Below are 20186 nucleotides of genomic sequence, written 5' to 3'. Positions count from 1 at the left end.
GGGAGTGAAAGAATGTAAAGTTAAATCCAAGTATGCGAGATGAGCAACTTGTGCAAAAAAAACTCCCTGAAAATTATAAAAAGAAACTTTGCAAATCTTGCATTAGTGAGCTTTTAAAGGAAGAGCAACCATCTATCCTTATGGAGGTTAAATCTATGATTCAAAATGAAATTAAATCCTCCCTGGCTTCCCTTACACCAGTTCCTCCTACGCCTCCGGACAAAAAAAAAATCTAGGTTATCAGTTACATCCTCCTCTGACACAGAGGACATGGACTAGGAGGCTTCCACCTCTAGACATATTGAAGATGATGTATTGTCAGAGGGGGAAATGATTAAATACGAAAAGAAATGCTACTTTTCCTCTAAGGAAATGGAGGCATTAGTAAGGGCTACCATGCGTATTGAAGTTATCCAAAAACCCCAGTCAGTACAGGACGAGATGTTTGGGGGACTACGTGCGAAAAGAAATCTAAAGTATTCCCTATTAACGAAAACATTAAGGACATGATACTTCATGAATGGACAGATCCAGAAAGAAGGTTGGGAGTCTCCAAGGAGTTTAAACATGGGCTGTTATTCCACCCGTCTGAAATTTTAAATTGATATTCAGGTGGCAAAAGTTGCTTAAGATACTGCTCTGTCAACTTCGGCCAGATGAGCACTATGGATGAAATCCTGGGGAGGTGACAGGACCTCCAAGGCAAAATTGTGCTCAATTGCCTTTTCAGGAGAATATGTATTTGGCCCCGTACTAGATGCAATCTTTTAGAGAAGGCGGCTGACAAGAAGAAAGGATTCCCAGAGGAGAATAAGAATAAACTTTTTTTTTCCCTTCAGTTCAGTCTAAATCCTACAGGGGAAAGGGCAAAATGGGACGTTGGAGCTATCAGAAAGGGGGCAAAGATAGAGGGTTTCTCCTTTAATCCCCAAAACCAACAAAATGAAAAACAATGATGCCAGGGTAGGAGGAAGGTTGAGGAAATTTCTGGCCCAGTGGGAAGCAGTAACTTAAAATCCCTGTGCTTTAGACATCGTGAAAAATGGTTACTTGATAGAATTTCCCTCAACCCCTCCAAGAAGATTTCAAATCCCTTTCGGAACGTTTTATGAAAAAAATTTGGTAAGGGGTTCTGGATTTTAAAAAATCGGGAGTAGTGATCGAAGAGAAGTACCCGAATCCGAAATAGGAAAGGGCTTCTATTCAAAATTATTCCTAGTCCAAAAACCCAAAGGCTCTTTCTGTACTATTATAATCCTAAAAGGTCTAAACAAATCAATATCTTACAGAAAATTAAAAATGGAGTCAATTTCGTCAATCATCCCCCTAATCAAGAAGGGAGACTATTACATCTGTTGATCTAAAAGATGCCTACTACCACGTTCCCATCCACGCAAAGTTGCAAAAATATCTCAGATTTGCACTAAAAAACGAAGCTGGCATAATCAATCATTTTCAATTCATCGCTCTCCCATTCGTTATTTCATCAGCCCCAAGGGTCTTCACAAAGCTGGTAGTAGAGATATCTCCCCTCAGACTAGAAGGGCTACAAATTTTTCCTTACTTAGACTATTTCCTTATAGTAGGGAACTCAAAATTGGACACGACCAGACAGACCGAATATGTGCTACAAAAAGTCTCAGAATTGGGCTGGTTGATAAATGTAAATAAATCTTGCCTAATCCCATCATCAAAAAGAAGTTCTTAGGGGTAATGCTAGATTCACTATCCTAATCCTCCCACAGGAAAAGATGGAGTCTTTCAGGGAGAAAATAAAGAACTTCCAATCTCAGAAACAGTGCTCTATCAGAGGAGCCATGAGCATCCTGGGACAGACATCATGCATTACAGCAGTAGCATGGTGTCACGCTCACACCAGCGTAACACAATCCTGGATTCTAGGGAAATGGAACAAAAAGCAATCCTCCCTAGACAAGAAGAGAAGCATCCCTTACCGTGTAAGTGGAGAAGGAGTCACTCTCTCCCTCTCCCCTGTGTAAGAAGAGAGGGGCGGAGGAAGGGCGGGCTGCGCCACCAATGAAAGTCAACGTTTAATACAAATACAGGTGCCGGCAGCAGAATCGCATACAGTTGCAAGAAAAAGTATGTGAACCCTTTTGGAATGATATGGATTTCTGCACAAATTGGGCATAAAATGTGATCTGATCTTCATCTAAGTCGCAACAATAGACAGTCTGCTTAAACTAATAACACACAAGGTAACATTTTAATTCTGTTTTTATTGAACACACCATGTAAACATTCACAGTGCAGGTGGAAAAAGTATGTGAACCCTTGGATTTAATAACTGGTTGAACCTCCTTTGGCAGCAATAACTTCAACCAAACGTTTCCTGTAGTTGCAGATCAGACGTGCACAACGGTCAGGAGTAATTCTTGACCATTCCTCTTTACAGAACTGTTTCAGTTCAGCAATACTCTTGGGATGTCTGGTGTGAATCGCTTTCTTGAGGTCATGTCACAGCATCTCAATCGGGTTGAGGTCAGGACTCTGACTGGGCCACTCCAGAAGGCGTATTTTCTTCTGTTTTAAGCCATTCTGTTGATTTACTTCTATGCTTTGGGTCGTTGTCCTGTTGCAATACCCATCTTCTGTTGAGCTTCAGCTGGTGGACAGATGGCCTTAAGTTCTCCTGCAAAATGTCTTGATAAACTTGGGAATTCATTTTTCCTTCGATGATAGCAATCCGTCCAGGCCCTGACGCAGCAAAGCAGCCCCAAACCATGATTCCCCCACCACCATACTTCACAGTTGGGATAAGGTTTTGATGTTGGTGTGCTGTGCCTCTTTTTCTCCACACATAGTGTTGTGTGTTTCTTCCAAACAACTCAACTTTGGTTTAATTTGTCCAGAGAATATTTTGCCAGTACTGCTGTGGAACATCCAGGTGCTCTCGTGCAAACTGTAAACGTGCAGCAATGTTTTTTTTGGACAGCAGTGGCTTCCTCTGTGGTATCCTCCCATGAAATAGATTCTTGTTTAGTGTTTTACGTAGTGTAGTTTCGCTAACAGGGATGTTGGCATATACCAGAAACTTTTGCAAGCCTTTAGCTGACACTCTAGGATTCTTCTTCACCTCATTGAGCAGTCTGCGCTGTGCTCTTGCAGTCATCTTTACAGGACGGCCACTCCTAAGGAGAGTAGCAGCAGTGCTGAACTTTCTCCATTTATAGACAATTTGTCTTACTGTGGACTGATGAACAGCAAGGCTTTTGGAGATCCTTTTATAACCCTTTCCAGCTTTATGCAAGTCAACAATTCTTAATCGTAGGTCTTCTGAGAGCTCTTTTGTGCGAGGCATCATTCACATCAGGCAATGCTTCTTGTGAAAAGCAAACCCAGAACTGGTGTGTGGTTTTTTTTATAGGGCAGGGCAGCTGTAACTAACACCTCCAATCTCATCTCATTGATTGGACTCCAGTTGGCTGACGCCTCACTCCGATTGGCTCTTGGAGATGTCATTAGTCTAGGGGTTCACATACTTTTTCCATCTGCACTGTGAATGTTTGCATGGTGTGTTCAATAAAAACATGGTAACATTTATTTCTTTGTGTTATTAGTTTAAAGAGGACCTTTTACCAGAGGAAAGCCTCTAAACTAACTATACAGAAGTGTAGAGCGGCGCCCAGGGATCCCGCTGCACTTACTGTTATCCCTGGGCGCCGCTCCGTTCGCCCGGTATAGCCTCCGGTATGTAAGTAGTTAGGCTCCACCCACTTGATCCTGCCGGCGTCGTCTTCTCCTATGCTGTAGCGCTGGCCAATGGCAGCGCTCAGCTCATAGCCAGGCTATGAGCTGAGCGCTGCGATTGGCCAGCGCTACAGCATAGGAGAAGGAGACCGCGGCAGGCTCAACTGGGTGGAGCCTAACTACTTACATACCGGAGGCTATACCGGGCGAACGGAGCGGCGCCCGGGGATAACAGTAAGTGCAGCGGGATCCCTGGGCGCCGCTCTACACTTCTGTATAGTTAGTTTAGAGGCTTTCCTCTGGTGAAAGGTCCTCTTTAAGCAGACTGTGATTGTCTATTGTTGTGACTTAGATGAAGATCAGATCACATTTTATGACCAATTTGTGCAGAAATCCAGATCATTCCAAAGGGTTCACATATACTTTTTCTTGCAACTGAAGCTGTGATCAGTGGCAGTCAACCCCTCGGGTGCAGCACCTAAGGGTTTAACTGCCGCTGATCGCAGCTCCCAGCTATGTGATTCTGCTGCTGGCACCCACCTCCTGTATTAGAGGTTAATTATCATTGGTGGTGCAGTACGCCCATGGGCCCGCCCCCCCCCCCCCAGTATTAAAATGATTGGTGGCAGTGGCCATAGGGTCCCCTCCCCTCCTTATTAGTGGCAGCTTCTGATTGGAGCCCCAGTAGTGTAATCCTGGGGCTCCGATTGGTTACCATGGCAGCCAGGACGCTACTGAAGCCCTGACTGCCATGGTAATCTCACTGCTGTTGTGTGTACCATGCACAGGGCAGCATGGAGAATGTTAAGTCCTATTCATCCTAATAGAGCTCTATTAGGGGGAATAGGGCAAGGGATTAAAAGATCCCAGGTTCAAGCCCCTAAGGGGGGAAATGGTTATTAAATAAAAATTGAATATTTTTTATTTTCTTAAGTATAAATCACCCCCTTTCCCAATTTTACTTATTTATTGATATATTTTATATCGTATATTGCCACGTCCAAAAAGTCCAAACTATTAAAAAAAAAAAACTGGAGAAGGTACTGTAGTTGGTTGGGGGAAGTTTCCCCGGATAGGTCATCCCCATGTATCCTGAAAATCTTAGATTTCCTTCAGAGGGGGTTAGATCTTGGTCTTAGACCAAGTACACTAAAAGTCCAGATCTCCGCTGTGGGGGCGTTCTATGATATAAATGTAGCCGATCATAGATGGATAAAAAGATTCATAAGAGCCACATCCAGACTGAGACCATCCTTAAGTCCTAAAGTTTCTCAATGGGATTTAAACTTGGTTCTAAGAGGATTAATAATATCTCCTTTTACCCCTATATCGGACATTTCAATAAAACGCCTCTCATTTAAAACAGCGTTCCTAATAGCTATAACATCAGCTAGACGCCTGGGGGAAATTCAGGCCCTCTATCTTTCAAGATTTCCTGACAGGATAGTGCTAAGATTAGATCCTGGTTTCCTTCCAAAGGTGGTCTCAGACTTCCATAAGGACCAGGAAATCATCTTAACTTCATTTTGTACAGACCCACAAAACCCAACAGAAGAACAGTTCCATCTCCTAGATGTAAGGGAGACAATTTTACAGTACCTAGCAGCGACTAAGGAATTTAGGAAGGATGACAATCTTCTGATTCAGTTTGCAGGTCACAATAAAGGGAAGGAGGTTTCCAAAGCTTCTATAGTTCGTTGGATAAAAACAAGATTTGTAGGGCCGCTACTTGGTCAAGTATAAGTACGTTCATAAAGCATTATCTTCTAAATGTCTCTGCTTCTACAGATCTGACCTTTTGGCCATAAAGTTCTGTAAGCCGTTACCCCCCCCCCCCCCCTCCCCCGCCCTACCATTTAGGGTCCATTCACACATCCGTGTGTGTTTTGCGGATCTGCCAAACACTGACACAGGCAATGTACGTTCCGCATTTTGCGGACCGCACATTGCAGGCATAATATGCCTAATCTTGTCCGCAATTGCGGACAAGAATAGGACATGTTCCGTTCCCGAAAAAAATTGAAGTGCGGGTCCGCATTTCCGGGTCCTGGCAGCACATTGTGCGGCCCCATAGAAATGAATGGGTCCACAATTCCGTTCCGCAAAATGCGGAACTGAATTGCAGATGTGTGAATGGACCCTTAATCTGTTAGTTCTCATGTGTAGCCGTCATGGTGGATGAAAAGGAAAACCTTAATTGGACTTGATTCCACTATTACGGCTTGTATATTCCCTCCCTTAATTGTTCAAATATGGAGTATGAGTAAGGGTACTTTCACACTAGCGTTATTCTTTTCCGGTATTGAGTTCCATCCTAGGGTCTCAATACTGGAAAAAAACTGATCAGTTTTATCCTAATGCATTCTGAATGGAGAGAAATCCATTCAGTATGCATCAGGATGTCTTTAGTTCAGTTACTCTTACGGTATTTGGCTGTAGAAAATACCCCAGCATGCTGCAGTATTTTCTGTCTAAAATTCCGGAACAGTTGCCGTAATGCTGGATACGGCATTTTCCATTGAAGTGCATTAATGCCGGATCCGGCACCAAGTGTTCTGGCAAAACTGATCCGGTTTTCCGGTGCAGGCAGCTCAAGGGGTTAATCTCATGTGTAGCAGTCATGCTGGATTCAAGGAGACAGAATTACTGATAAGTCTAATTATGGTTTTCTCATTGTGTCACTAAAACTAGTTTAGATTTCAATTTGCATAAACGGTTAAATGGCGTTTCTGAGACTTTCATGCTGATGACCTATCCAGCTGATCGGTCATCAGTATCTGATCGGTGGGAGTCCAACACCTGGGACCGTCCCGATCTGTTGTTGAAGGCACTGCTGGTCATGTGAGCACCACTGCCTTCTTCGGGTCCGTGTGTGTTTTGCATATCCGCAAAACGCTGCCATCGGCGATGAGCATTTTGCAGACCGCACATCGCCGGCACTTAAAAGAAAATGTCTAATCTTGTCCGCAATTACGGACAATAATAGGACATGTTCTATTTTTTTTTTCGGGAACGGAATTGCAGACCCGGAAGTGCGGGTCCGCAATTCCGGATCCGGGCATAGAAATGAATGGGTCCACAATTCCGTTCCCCCAAATGCGGAACTAAATTGCAGATGTGTGAATGGACCCTTACAGCTTACCAGTCACATCAGTGTACTTTGTATAACAGCTGTGCTTTGTATCGCAGTCCTATACACTTCAGTAAGGCTGAGCTGCACCTAGGCCATTTGACCAATGAACGTGACGTCACATGACCTAGGCAAAGCTGCGAGAAGGCAGCGGGACTATTGCGAGCACCAGTGCCTTCTCAATCAGTTAATCGGCACAGGTCCCGGGTGTCAGACCCCCAATGACCAGATACTGAAAGCCTATCCAGAGTTACAAAACTTGTTTTAAATACTGTACATTTCAGAATTCAATTGGTTTTTGAGTCTACTATGTTTAGTCTTTTGCGCTATGCTCCAGGTACAAATGGGGCACCACTTATGACACATGCTGAAAATGTGTCCACAGGTAAAATTGTAGTGTTACCCTCCAAAAAACCAAGCTTTAACTCCTTGGCAATATCGCTCACATGTACTGTGGATGTCAATGCTTTAAACATTGTCTGGGTCTTTAAAGATGGCACCTGGTACTGAGCAGAGCAGGCGCCATAGCTGCGGGGTACCTGCAGTTTCATACAGCAGACACCCGCGGCTCAAGTCCTCATTTAACACTTCCGATGCCGTGGTCAATCCTGACCATGACATCTTAGCCTGTTGAAACATACAGGGAGTGCAGAATTATTAGGCAAATTAGTATTTTGACCACATCATCCTCTTTATGCATGTTGTCTTACTCCAAGCTGTATAGGCTCGAAAGCCTACTACCAATTAAGCATATTAGGTGATGTGCATCTCTGTAATGAGAAGGGGTGTGGTCTAATGACATCAACACCCTATATTAGGTGTGCATAATTATTAGGCAACTTCCTTTCCTTTGGCAAAATGGGTCAAAAGAAGGACTTGACAGGCTCAGAAAAGTCAAAAATAGTGAGATATCTTGCAGAGGGATGCAGCACTCTTAAAATTGCAAAGCTTCTGAAGCGTGATCATTGAACAATCAAGCGTTTCATTCAAAATAGTCAACAGGGTCGCAAGAAGCGTGTGGAAAAACCAAGGCGCAAAATAACTACCCATGAACTGAGAAAAGTCAAGCGTGCAGCTGCCAAGATGCCACTTGCCACCAGTTTGGCCATATTTCAGAGCTGCAACATCACTGGAGTGCCCAAAAGCACAAGGTGTGCAATACTCACAGACATGGCCAAGGTAAGAAAGGCTGAAAGACGACCACCACTGAACAAGACACACAAGCTGAAACGTCAAGACTGGGCCAAGAAATATCTCAAGACTGATTTTTCTAAGGTTTTATGGACTGATGAAATGAGAGTGAGTCCCTTATGGGCCAGATGGATGGGCCCGTGGCTGGATTGGTAAAGGGCAGAGAGCTCCAGTCCGACTCAGACGCCAGCAAGGTGGAGGTGGAGTACTGGTTTGGGCTGGTATCATCAAAGATGAGCTTGTGGGGCCTTTTCGGGTTGAGGATGGAGTCAAGCTCAACTCCCAGTCCTACTGCCAGTTTCTGGAAGACACCTTCTTCAAGCAGTGGTACAGGAAGAAGTCTGCATCCTTCAAGAAAAACATGATTTTCATGCAGAACAATGCTCCATCACACGCGTCCAAGTACTCCACAGCGTGGCTGGCAAGAAAGGGTATAAAAGAAGAAAATCTAATGACATGGCCTCCTTGTTCACCTGATCTGAACCCCATTGAGAACCTGTGGTCCATCATCAAATGTGAGATTTACAAGGAGGGAAAACAGTACACCTCTCTGAACAGTGTCTGGGAGGCTGTGGTTGCTGCTGCACGCAATGTTGATGGTGAACAGATCAAAACACTGACAGAATCCATGGATGGCAGGCTTTTGAGTGTATTTGCAAAGAAAGGTGGCTATATTGGTCACTGATTTGTTTTTGTTTTGATTTTGAATGTCAGAAATGTATATTTGTGAATGTTGAGATGTTATATTGGTTTCACTGGTAAAAATAAATAATTGAAATGGGTATATATTTGTTTTTTGTTAAGTTGCCTAATAATTATGCACAGTAATAGTCACCTGCACACACAGATATCCCCCCTAAAATAGCTAAAACTAAAAACTACTTCTAAAAATATTCAGCTTTGATATTAATGAGTTCTTTGGGTTCATTGAGAACATGGTGGTTGTTCAATAATAAAATTAATCCTCAAAAATACAACTTGCCTAATAATTCTGCACTCCCTGTAGAAGCCGGCTCTTCCCATCCGGAGCCGATCAGAGGAGCCAGAGCTTTCAGTATCAAAACGCAATAAAAACGATATATATACAATTTATTGCTGGATTTGTAGTGACGTGTAGAATGAAAGTAACTTGTCAGTTTTATCGCATGTTGTAAATAAAAAATAAAAAAAACGTAAAACTTGTAGCGGAATCTTATATATATTTTTTTCTCTCCCCAATTCTACCCCATTTGGAATTGTTTTGATAGTAAGTACTACTGCAGAGGATTGCTCTACTTCAGGGATGCTCAACCTGCGGCCCTCCAGCTGTTGTGAAACTACAACTCCCAGCATTTCCAGACAGCCTACAGCAGGGCATGATGGGAGTTGTGGTTTTACAACAGCTGGAGGGCCGCAGGTTGAGCATCCCTGCTCTACTTCAATTAGGATTACACGACTACACTTTACATATGAACATTGCTGTGCGCAAGCCTGGTGTATTGGGGTCACTATTTACACAGGGACACTTGTGGGGGGGGAGATCTGTGGATGACACATATATAGCATAAGATGCTATATATGGGTGATCCACAGATCGTCCCCATAACAGTGGGTCATCCACAGATCGTCCCCATAACAGTGTGTCATCCACACACCACCATTAGTACAAAACCCACCAAAAGTTAAAAAAAAAAATTTCTTATGTTCCTCCTCAAAAACCTAGGTGCGTCTTATCAGGTGAAAGCGAAAAAATACGGTAAATATGGCGCTTATGGTTTCAAACAGCAGAATCCCACAGCTCATGTATGCGACTGACAATATCGATTACAGGCATTTAACTCTTTAGATACTGTGGTCAAGCGCGACCACTGCATCTAAATGGCAAAAACCCTAAAGTTGGCGCTTCTTAGTTAAGACCCGGCTCCCCCGTGCGGCGTTCAGGGAAGCCAGTCCTTCCTTTTTAATACCCTGAGTCTTTCTGAAGAGACCAGTGTATTAGAGCTGCAGTTCCTATGTTGTCCTGCAGGTGGCAGGTCAACATACGATAACAGTAAATTCAGGTTTTATTCTAGTTCTAGGGAACTAAAAAAAGGGGCTAAAATAAATCTGACTACTGAATATTTTAGCCTCCTGGGGGGCTAAAAAAAGTGTTAAAAAATATAAAGAAAAAATAAAAGATTACGTCGACCCTCTTTCCTTAGACCAGTGGTTCTCAACCTTTCTAAAGCCGTGACCCCTTAATACAGTTCCTCATGTTGTGGTGACCCCCAACCATAATTTTTTTTTCCTTGCTACGTCATAACTAATTTTGCTACTGTTATGAATTGTAATGTAAATATCTAATATGCAGGATGTATTTTTATTGCTACAAATTAAACAGAATTAAATCAGAGTAATTAATCACAAAGAAATCCACAGATCTCCCCCCCCCCCCTAAACAGTGCCATCCACAGATCCCCCCTCCCCTAAATAGTGCCATCCACAGATCTCCCCCCCCCCCCCCTAAATAGTGCCATCCACAGATCTCCCCCCTAAACAGTGCCATCCACAGATCCATGGCACTGTTTAGGGGGGGATCTGTGGATGGCACTGTTTAGGGGGGGGGGGGATCTGTGGATGGCACTGTTTAGGGGGGGATCTGTGGATGGCACTGTTTAGGGGGGGGATCTGTGGATGGCACTGTTTAGGGGGGGGATCTGTGGATGGCACTGTTTAGGGGGGGGATCTGTGGATGGCACTGTTTAGGGGGGGGATCTGTGGATGGCACTGTTTAGGGGGGGGGGATCTGTGGATGGCACTGTTTAGGGGGGGGGGGATCTGTGGATGGCACTGTTTAGGGGGGGGATCTGTGGATGGCACTGTTTAGGGGGGGGATCTGTGGATGGCACTGTTTAGGGGGGATCTGTGGATGGCACTGTTTAGGGGGGGGATCTGTGGATGGCACTGTTTAGGGGAGGGGGGGGGGGAATCTGTGGATGGCACTGCCATCTACAGATCCCCCTACAGTGCCATCTACAGATCCCCCTACAGTGCCATCTACAGATCTCCCTCCCTGACGCTCACAGCAGTTTATTTATGAACGAATCAGTAACTACTTTACTTTAACTTTAATCATTGCTCATTGCTGAGCTCTTTACTTGGATTATAATTTATTTGGATATGGGATATCTTACTTTGTCTTGGCTCCGGTAATAGCAGGCAGTGCGGGGGGCGGCGCTCACTCACTGACGTCACGCGCCTGCGCCGCCTAGTGGGAGGAGCAGGCGCGTGACGTCAGTGATTGAGCGCCGCCCCCCCCCCCCCCCGCACTGCCTGCTATTACCGGAGCTAAGACAAAGTAAGATATCCCATATCCAAATAAATTATAATCCAAGTAAAGAGCTCAGCAATGAGCAATGATTAAAGTTAAAGTAAAGTAGTTACTGATTAGGTTATAAACCTACTGCTGTGAGCGGCGTGGCCCTGTATATTCTAACCCCCAGGCAAGCGTCCCTGTCACCATGGAAACGCCTGGGGGTTAGAATATACCATTGGATTTGAGTTTTTACGATCTCACTGAGCTCGTAAAACTCAGATCCGATGGTATATTCTAACCCCCAGGCAAGCGTCCCCGTCACCATGGGAACGCCTGGGGGTTAGAATATACCATCGGATCTTCTGAGTTACTCAGCCGCAAAACAAGCACCGGCTCTGCTTGGCCCCGGGCCAGCTCGGGGCCCCAAGCAATTGCTTGTTTTGCCTGTCTGTTAGCGACGGGCCTGGACCCACAATAGGAAGCCCCCGGCGACCCCCCCCGGAAAGGGCCGATCACACCCAAAGGGGTCGCGACCCCTAGGTTGAGAACCGCTGGCTTAGACTAATAAAAAAAGGTAAACTCTAACTGCAACATCTAAGAGGTAAAACAGAGAGAGGGGGACTCAAGGCCCTTAAGTCTTATGCATACGACCGTAGCCTGTTTTGCGGTCCACATGGATCCGCAAAACATGGATACTGGCAGTGTGCATTCCACATTTTGTTTAATGAAAGTCTAGCCCATAATAGAACATTCCTCTCCTTGTCCATAATGTGGACAAGAATAGGACATGTTCTATATTTTTGCGGATGCCACGGAATGGACTTACGGATGGGGCCAGCATACAGTGTACTGTCCGCATCTTTTGCGGCCCCATTGAAGTAAATGGGTCTGCATCTGACCCGCAAAAAATGTGTATTGGATGCAAATTAACCCCTTAAGGACTTGGGGCGTACCAGTACGCCCTATTTCCCAAATCCTTAAGGACTCGGGGCTTACCGGTACATCCTAAGTTTAAATCGAGATTGCAGAGCTGCGGGGGTTAATCCGAACAGAATACCGGCTGAAATCATTCAGCCGGCATCCTGTCACAACGCTGGGGGGGGGGTGGTATGTGACCCCCTGGTATCGGCGATCTCAGACCTGCGGTTTGCTGCGCTTTCTGCAGTTTCTGATCCCCGCGGGCGGTGCGGCAGGCGGGATCGCGATCCCCCGCCCGCCTCCTCTTGAATATTCATTTGCGTCCAGTGTGCCTTTGCAGCCCCCAGACAGGATGGGGCCACAGAGAGAGGGAGCCCCCCCTCCTTACCCTTCCCCGTCTGCGAAGTTGTGGCCACAACTGAGCAGAAGGGAAAGGTTCCCATGGCAACAGGACGCCTTCTCAGGCATCCTGCTGTCCATGGTGCTGAACAGATCTGTGCTAAAGGCATAGATCTGTTCAGACAAAGTGTAAGTAAAATACAGTACAATACACTATATAGTGTACTGTATTATACAGACATCAGACCCACTGGATCTTCAAGAACCAAGGGGGTCTGGGTCAAAAAAATGTAAAAAAAATAGTGAAAAAAGTAAAGATAAAAAAAACACTTATCACTGAACAAAAAAAAAATAAAAAATACACAACACATATTAGGTATCGCCGTGTCCGCAACGACCTGATCTATAAAACGGTCATGTTACTTTTCCCCGCACGGTGAACGCAATAAAAATAAAAAAAATAAAAACTATGAGAAAATAGAAATTTTGCCCACCTTACTTCCCAAAAAAGGTAATAAAAGTGATCAAAAAATGTACGCCAAAATAGTACCAATCAAACCGTCATCTCATCCCGCAAAAATCATACTCTACCCAAGATAATCGCCCAAAAACTGAAAAAACTATGGCTTAGACTATGGAAACACTAAAACATGATTTTTTTTTTTGTTTCAAAAATGAAATCATTGTGTAAAACTTAGGGCTCTTTCACACTTGCGTTGTTCTTTTCCGGCATAGAGTTCCGTCGTCGGGGCTCTATGCCGGAAGAATCCTGATCAGGATTATCCCAATGCATTCTGAATTGAGAGAAATCCTTTCAGGATGTCTTCAGTTCAGGACCGGAACGTTTTTTGGCCGGAGAAAATACTGCAACATGCTGCGCTTTTTGCTCCGGTCAAAAATCCTGAACACTTGCCGCAAGGCCGGATCCGCATTGAAAGGCATTAATCCGGATCCGGCCTTAAGCTAAACGTTGTTTCGGCGCATTACCGGATCCGACGTTTAGCTTTTTCTGAATGGTTACCATGGCTGCCAGGACACTAAAGTCCTGTTTGCCATGGTAAAGTGTAGTGGAGAGCGGGGGAGCAGTATACTTGCCGTCCGTGCGGCTCCCGGGGCGCTTCAGAGTGACGTCAGGGCGCCCCACGCGCATGGATGACGTGACCGCATGGATCACGTCATCCATGCGCATGGGGCGCCCTGACTTCATTCTGGAGCGCCCCGGGAGCCGCACGGATGGTAAGTATACTGCTCCCCCGCTCCCCACTACTACTATGGCAGCCAGGACTTTAATAGCCTCCTGGGTGCCATAGTAACACTGAACGCATTTTGAAGACGGATCCGTCTTCAAATGCTTTCAGTTCACTTGCGGTGTTACGGATCCGGCGTGCACCTCCGGCAAATGGAGTGCATGACGGATCCGGACAACGCAAGTGTGAAAGAGGCCTTGCATAAATTTAAAAAAATTGTATACATATTAGGTATCGCCACGTCCGTGACAACCTGCTCTATAAGAATACCACATGATCTAACCGGTCAGATGAATGTTATAAATAACAAAAAAAAAAAAAAAACCTGTGCCAAAAAAGCTATTTCTTGTTATCTTGCCTCACAAAGTGTAATATAGAGCAACCAAAAATCATATGTACTCTAAACTAGTACCAACAAAACTGCCACCCTATCCCGTAGTTTCTAAAATGGTAACTTTTTTGGAGTTTCTACTCCTAGGGGTGCATCAGGGGGCCTTCAAATGGGACATGGTGTCAAAAAAACTGTCCAGCAAAATCTGCCTTCCAAAAACCGTATGGCATTCCTTTCCTTCTGCGCCCTGCCGTGTGCCCGTACAGCAGTTTACGACCACATAGGGGGTGTTTCTGTAAACTACAGAATCGGGGCCATAAATGAGTTTTGTTTGGCTTTTAACCCTTGCTTTGTAACTGGAAAAAAATATATTAAAATGGAAAATCTGCCAAAAAAGTGAAATTTTTAAATTTTATCTCTATTTTCCATTAATTCTTGTGCAACACCTAAAGGGTTAACAAAGTTTGTAAAATCAGTTTTGAATACCTTGAGGGGTGTAGTTTCTTAGATGGGGTCACTTTATGGAGTTTTTACTCTAGGGGTGCATCAGGGGGCTTCAAATGGGACATGGTGTAAAAAAAAACAGTCCAGGAAAATCTGCCTTCTAAAAACCACACTTTTCCCTCTACGCCCTACTGTGTGCCCATACAGTAGTTTACGGCCACATATGGGGTGTTTCTGCAAACTACAGAATCGGGGCAATAAATATAGCATTTTGTTTGGCTGTTAACCCTTGCTTTGTTACTGGAAAAAATGGATTAAAGTTTTGCCCAAAAATTTGCCCGAAAATCTAAATTCTGAAATTTTAACACCATTTGCAATTAACTCTTGTGGAACACCTAAAGGGTTAACAAAGTTTGTAAAATCAGTTTTGAATACCTTGAGGGGTGTAGTTTATAGAATGGGGTCATTTTTGGGTGGTTTCTATTATGTAAGCCTCGCAAGGTGACTTCAGACCAGAACTGGTCCCTAAAAATTGGGTTTTTGAAAATTTCTGAAAAATTTCAAGTTTTGCTTCTAAACTTCTAAGCCTTGTAACATCCCCTAAAAATAAAATTATGTAAAATAAAAATTACATTCCCCATATGTGTACTTCATGTTTGAAACATTTTGGGAATGATGAGTAATAACTATTTTTGGAGGTATTACTATGTGTTATAGAAGTAGAGAAATTGAAACTTGGAAATTTGCAATTTTTTACATATTTTTGGTAAATTTGGTATTTTTTTTATAAATAAAAATGAATTTTTTTTTACTTCCTTTTACCAGTGTCATGAAGTACAATATGTGACGAAAAAACAATCTCAGAATGGCCTGGATAAGTCAAAGCGTTTTAAAGTTTTATAAGCACTTAAAGTGACACTGGTCAGATTTGCAAAAAATGGCCAAGTCCTTAAGGTGAAATAGGGCCGAGTCCTTAAGGGGTTAAAATAAGTTTGTGTGCATAATCCCTTAAACTGTGCTAAAGGGACAACCTAATACATCGGCAACAATGCTGTGGTATACTAAGTGGTTAGAATGTGAACTTGCTTAAAGAGGACCTTTCACCGATTCTTACCCTATGAACTAACTATACAGACATGTGGAGCGGCACCCGGGGATCTCACTGCACTTACTATTATCCCCGGGCGCCGCTCCGTTCTCCCGCTATGTCCTCCGGTATCTCCGCTCACTAAGTTATAGTAGGCGGAGATTCCAGTCCCTAAGTTATGGTAGGCGGAGTCTGCCCTTGTTCTGCTCTAGCGCTGGCCAATCGCAGCGCAGAGCTCACAGCCTGGGAGGTTATTTTCTCCCAGGCTGTGAGCTCTGCAATGCGATTGGCCAGCGCTACAGAAGAACAAGGGCAGACTCCGCCTACCATAACTTAGGGAACGGAGATACCGGAGGGCATAGCAGGAGAACGGAGCGGCGCCCAGGGATAATAAGTGCAGTGAGATCCCCGGGCGCCGCTCCACATGTCTGTATAGTTAGTTCATAGGGTAAGAATCGGTGAAAGGTCCTCTTTAATGGGACTAGAAGAAAAATGTTTAAAGTATTTACAAGATTGCAGTAGAGCAGTTTTGTTAGTTTTTTTTCCCCAAAAAAGTTAATGGTTTATATAGACTTTATTTTTTTAAAGATATAACCCTTCCTACAAAAGAACAATGCCACATACGGCCACAATGATGGGGAAAATAAGTTATGCCTCTTGGTTTGAGGTGACAAACTAAATACTTTTTTATATATATATATATATATATATATATATATATATATATATATATATATATATATATGTGCCATTATTAGTAGTATAACATAGAATGCTTATACATATTTCTTGCTTTTTATTCTGTTGGTCTGTTATTTATTCTGCTCTATAAAAAGACAGTGAAAATGCAACTTGTCCCACAAAGACCCTTCTATGGCTACTTTGATGGAAATTTTTAAAACGGTTTTACGAGATTCTTATATATCTTCAGGTTAGGTCATCAATATCTAATCTGTGGGGGTCCAACACCCGCCAATCAGCATTTTTGAGACTGCATCGGCACTCCTGTGAGTGCCGCTGCCTTTATAAGGCTACTTTCACACTGGCGTTTCAGGGTCCGCCTGTGAGATCCGTTTCAAGGCTCTCTCAAGCGGCCCCAAACAGATCAGTTTAGCCCCAATGCATTCTGAATGGATGCGGATCCGTTCAGAATGCATCAGTTTGTCTCCATTCAGCCTCCATTCCGCTCTGGAGGTGGACACCAAAACGCTGCTTGCAGCGTTTTGGTGTCCGCCTGGCGGTGCGGAGCCGAACGGATCCGTCCTGACTTACAATGTAAGTCAATGGGGACTGATCCGTTTACATTGACACAATATTGGTGCAATTGTAAACGGATCCGTCCCCCATTGACTTTCAATGTAAAGTCAGGAGTCCCTATTAATATACCATCGGATCGGAGTTTTCTCCAATCCGATGGTATATTTTAACTTGAAGTGTCTCCATCACCATGGGAACGCCTCTGTTAGAATATACCATCTGATTTGAGTTAGATCGTGAAAACTCAGATCCGACAGTATATTCTTACACAGAGGCGTTCCCATAGTGATGGGGGACGCTTCAAGTTAGAATATACTAAGAACTGTGTACATAACTGCCCTCTGCTGCCTGGCAGCACCCGATCTTACAGGGGGCTGTGATCCGCACAATTAACCCCATCATTGGTGGCAGCGGAGCGGCGTTTCCGATCGGAGTCCCAGTTTAATCGCTGGGGCTCCGATCGGTTAGCATGGCAGCCAGGACGCTACTGCAGTCCTGGCTGCCATGGTTACTTAGATAATACTTACATGCGCTGTCTGTGGCCGGCCGGCGCTCCTCCTACTGGTAAGTGACAGGTCTTATGCAGTGACAGGTGTTATGCAGACGGATACCATTGTTTGCATTTATAGGTGCTGATCAGTCTGTGCAGATACCAGACGGATCCGCACCTAGCGCAGGTGTGAAAGTAGCCTAAGTAGAATTTTATGTGGTGAAGCTCTGGTCTAAAATGTTTGATTGTTGTGGATGGGTGCGGTGTGTTTTTTTTTTTTTTTTTTTTTTCTGTGTAATATAGACCCGCAATGGACCTTACTGAAATGAATGGGTCAGGATTCAGTTCGGGTGCTATGCGTTCGCATCGCGCATTGCACCCATGCGGAATACTCGCTCATGTGAAAGGGGCCTAAGGGTTTCATTCCAGCCAGGCCATAAATTGGGCTCATCTCAAAGACTAAAATCTATGCCAGCGCTTGTACACCAGAAAACTGGCATGAAAGGAGATAAATGTGCTATGCCTGCTGCCCCACTTGGTATTCAGGAAAGTAGCGAGGATGGCGGTGAAAGTGGAGTAAGGGGAATGATCAACTCCCCCCATTGTGTCCTGCCTGCTTCTGTACCCACCTTTCTTGTATAATTTCTTGTATATTCTCTAGATGCTAAAGTATTTCTCGTACTAGCTACACTCGTGCTGTGAGAGTCTGTTTTTATAGATATAGAGATATATATATATATAGATAGATAGAGCGAGCCACAACTCTGTGCTGGATCCATTACATGATTGAAAATGGTAGCACCTTACAGCCTTGCAGGTTTTGGGAGAATGATTAGTGGCTTTTTTTTAATGTATTTTTTATAAACTCTTGGAATTTTATGATTTTCAGGTATACTTTAAAATGCAAAACACAGTCTGACTTTGGGAAGGTGACAATGCAGTTCGAACTAGAGGTGTGCCAACTCAACAAGCCTGATGTAGTAGGGATCAGAAGACAGCGGCTTAAAGGTGATGCCTGGGTGTACAAGCGACTAGTAGAAGACATTCTTTCAAGCTGCAAGATCACAGTGGTCTAGTTACTTCTGAGAATTGTGTTTTTAGTGTACATAGAATACCAACATTAATATTCCTGTTCTGTATAATAGTCTTGTAATATAAATGTCAGAGATATTAGCTAGCTATTGGGTTAAGTCATGCGTAAGTATGTGAATAAATGTAAAGTCAATTGTCTTTTTAATTGTGACCTTTTTAAAATGTTTTTTGTTACATTTAAAATAAAATAATTTTAACACTATATACTTTTGAGTATTATTGTTTCATCCACTATTCTAGAGGGTAACGGCAGAAATCTCTCCTCTGAACATAGAATGTTTACTAAGACATGGGTGTTTGGAAAAATTTGCATAATTCTTTTGCTGTCTGTGGTTTTTAAGTAGGATTTATTGAGGTTGTTAATTAAGTCACAGCTGGGGTTACTAGAGTCAAACTGTATGCTCAATATGAGGAGTAAAATAGGATTGACTCCAATAAATGTATTCTTTAGTCAACAAAATGCCAGGCTTCCAACTATGAAGCTGAATGCTTTGTAATGAAATGTAAATTCATTTCTTTGGTATAAGACCAACTGGTAATGATCAGAACTGTGAATGTGTCTTGCTAATCCCTTTTGAAAGGTCATCAAAGCCTTTACATTAGGATCCTTGTAGTAGCAATGATGCATTGTTTGGGTTTAAATTATTTTTTCATTTTTTTTTTTTTATTATTTTTTTTTCTCTCATAAAATACAAATGGAGACGAGCACGCAAGCAGATTTTCTAATACTGTCTGAGGGTTCGGCTACATGTTCAGGTTTTTTTTGAAGGCAATAATCAGGAGTGAAAAAACAAATTCATACCTGTCCTCAATATTTTCTTTCATGATCCACGCCTGATTTTTTTATTTTATCTTTTGGCTTCAAAATCCTGACTGTGTAGCCGCACCCTAAGATTAGCTGAGACAGTCTAGAAATGCTCTAGACTTATCACAGCAGCTGATGCTGGACGGTAAATCTGGTGGTCCTTTACTTTGTCTAGTCTGAGTTTAAACCACCTATTAGATGGCTTTCTTTGGGCAATCTTGCGCACGTTATGTCATCTTAAGCCATGGCCGCTTTCTCCTAAACAGCGTCTTCTTGATGGACATGGATGAAAAGTGTCTAAAACACTCGGGGTATGGCTACACGGTAATTCTGATCATGTTGCGCTCAAAGTATTGCAGTGTAGTAGGGCTGCCATAGGAATGAATGGGGGTCACAGCGCGACACTCAAACCTGGAAAATTCCAGCAGTGGTGGCAGCAAACATGTGTCGCGCCCGAAATTGCTATGAAGCCATACCCTTAATAAATTTGATATAGGCATGTTCACCATAATTCTGGCTCATTTGCAGCAGTATATCTACCCCACTGCCGTTATTCCTTAGGAATACTAGGATTACACTTTTAACTTTTAAAGGGGTAGTCCCACCCCACTGCAATTGTAGATATGGCCCGGAATCTGCTCTGGCTGAAGAAATGAAGCACATTGCCTAGTCATTGGTGCTCCTTTCCAATACCAACTGTCCAGGTCATTTTCCTAAGATGGAGTCGGATTGGTTGATATGGACAACTAAGCCAGTTTTCCTTTTATACTAGTTTTTAATAAATCTACCACATTCAGCTTTGGCTACTTAGCCCGGATTAATGTGTTCAGGGTCCATATTCTGGACAGGTTTCCCAGCCCAACCACCGGT

General features: G+C 43.6%; 1 protein-coding gene across 2 annotated transcripts in view; it reads left to right on the top strand.

Moving 5' to 3' along the window:
* Window positions 1-18657, top strand: part of MELK (maternal embryonic leucine zipper kinase) — a 79771-nt gene extending 61114 nt beyond the window's left edge. For both annotated transcript variants that reach the window (XM_040420353.1, XM_040420354.1), the window contains one exon: window positions 18309-18657. In XM_040420353.1, coding sequence (XP_040276287.1) covers window positions 18309-18495 — 187 coding nt within the window. In that variant the 3' untranslated portion in view covers window positions 18496-18657. The remainder of the gene's footprint in view (window positions 1-18308) is intronic.
* Window positions 18658-20186: the final 1529 nt, after the last annotated feature.

The sequence above is a fragment of the Bufo bufo genome, chromosome 2 (assembly GCF_905171765.1).
Source record: "Bufo bufo chromosome 2, aBufBuf1.1, whole genome shotgun sequence".
Classification (NCBI taxonomy): Eukaryota; Metazoa; Chordata; class Amphibia; order Anura; family Bufonidae; genus Bufo; species Bufo bufo.
This window is presented reverse-complemented; position numbering and strand designations above follow the sequence as displayed.